Below are 1378 nucleotides of genomic sequence, written 5' to 3' on the forward strand. Positions count from 1 at the left end.
GGACAAAGTATGCAGGAGGAGAAGCATGGCAAAGTTGAGATGACTTGGATGGGAAACGAATCACACACTGACAAGAAAGTTAAGTAAATCACAGTAAAAGCATTACAATGTATTTTAACCTCCAAATATCCTGAACTGTTTTTCAAACAGGCTGTTATTAAAAGAAAATAGGACACTTGACAGTGGGAAATATGGTCCTGTCTGAACATTGTTTAACCATTCATRATAAAACCCAAAGACCCTCTGTGACACCAATGTCACCACGGGTCTTATGGGTGTAATATGTTTATTTTTTCTCCTAAAATGATACAATTTTTGAATATCAAAATTTGGCTTTTTTTAAAAAGGGACTTTTGATATTTGGAAGTCATTCACTATTTTTATTTAATRTCCCAACTTTAGATAACTCCTTCAAACTAGTGCATAAACTCATTAGAGTGATGTAATATTGATTCAAGGAAAAAGACAAAAGTTGTGTTTTTTTTTCTCACCGTAAGGATCATCTTCCTGCCTCCCACCACTCACAGCTCCATCTGGTGAAATCCTCAGGTGATAACCTCCGTTCTGGCTGTACAGCCTGATCAGGGGGTGCTGCTTGGACAGGTCTGCAGGAGAGGAGCCGAACGGCAGCACCGTGACGTCTCCCTCAAACATCCCACGTCGAGTGTGAGGCATTGATAAAGCAGAGCGATGTCCCTGGGAATGTAAAAACAGAGGAGGTTCACTCACTGTGCCTGGGACAGGAGAGGCCAAAGGAGGAGAATGATGCTGCCTATCGTGTCCTCCTATTGGCTGTTTCAAACGGGCAGTGATAAGGTTTGCGAGGAGTCACACCTGGATTATATCCAAAAATCAGAGCCAAACAGCAACATGACAGGACATGTCCCTTGATTTCCAGATGACTGTGATGTAACTTTGCTCTTGAAACTGGAGCAAAGCTGGTCAGCAAAAATAAACAAACACTTTGGAGATAACAGGAAATTTGCAGCAATGCTTCAAAACCTTGCTGGAAATGTAACTAAAGGTAACAGTTTAGCATTTAATAAACTATGTAAAGCTTTGCAATCTGTTAGTTATCACATCATGTTTGAAGCCAAATGTCTCACTAACACCCTACATTCTCAAAATTCCTTTTGCTTGTCTGCCTCTTTGAGTGCGTCTCCTTTTCAGACCCACTGCTTGAGCATTTACAGCCTGGAGAGCAGAGATCCCATAAAGTCTGTCCTCTGAAATGGAAAAAAAAGCAGTTGTGGATGTAGCCAGCAGTGTCTGCAATCATTTGTAAGCAGAGGTACAGCTGTGACAGCGCCAAGTGGAATGTCTTGGATGAGACAAAAGCAAGGAAAGAAAGATGAGGGAGGAAAGTAAAGGCTACAAA

The 1378-nt window shown here is 41.4% G+C and overlaps 1 protein-coding gene across 1 annotated transcript in view; it reads right to left on the minus strand.

Annotated features, from left to right (window-relative positions):
* The window catches only part of LOC106523408 (fibroblast growth factor 1), a gene marked incomplete at its 5' end in the record, with an annotated part of 4174 nt that extends 3478 nt beyond the window's left edge, over positions 1-696 (minus strand). Inside the window, 1 exon segment of the mRNA XM_014016808.1 lies at positions 492-696. Within this exon segment, the coding sequence (XP_013872262.1) occupies positions 492-696 (205 nt within the window).
* Positions 697-1378: the final 682 nt, after the last annotated feature.

This window comes from Austrofundulus limnaeus, unplaced genomic scaffold (assembly GCF_001266775.1).
Source record: "Austrofundulus limnaeus strain Quisiro unplaced genomic scaffold, Austrofundulus_limnaeus-1.0 Scaffold156, whole genome shotgun sequence".
Taxonomy (NCBI): Eukaryota; Metazoa; Chordata; class Actinopteri; order Cyprinodontiformes; family Rivulidae; genus Austrofundulus; species Austrofundulus limnaeus.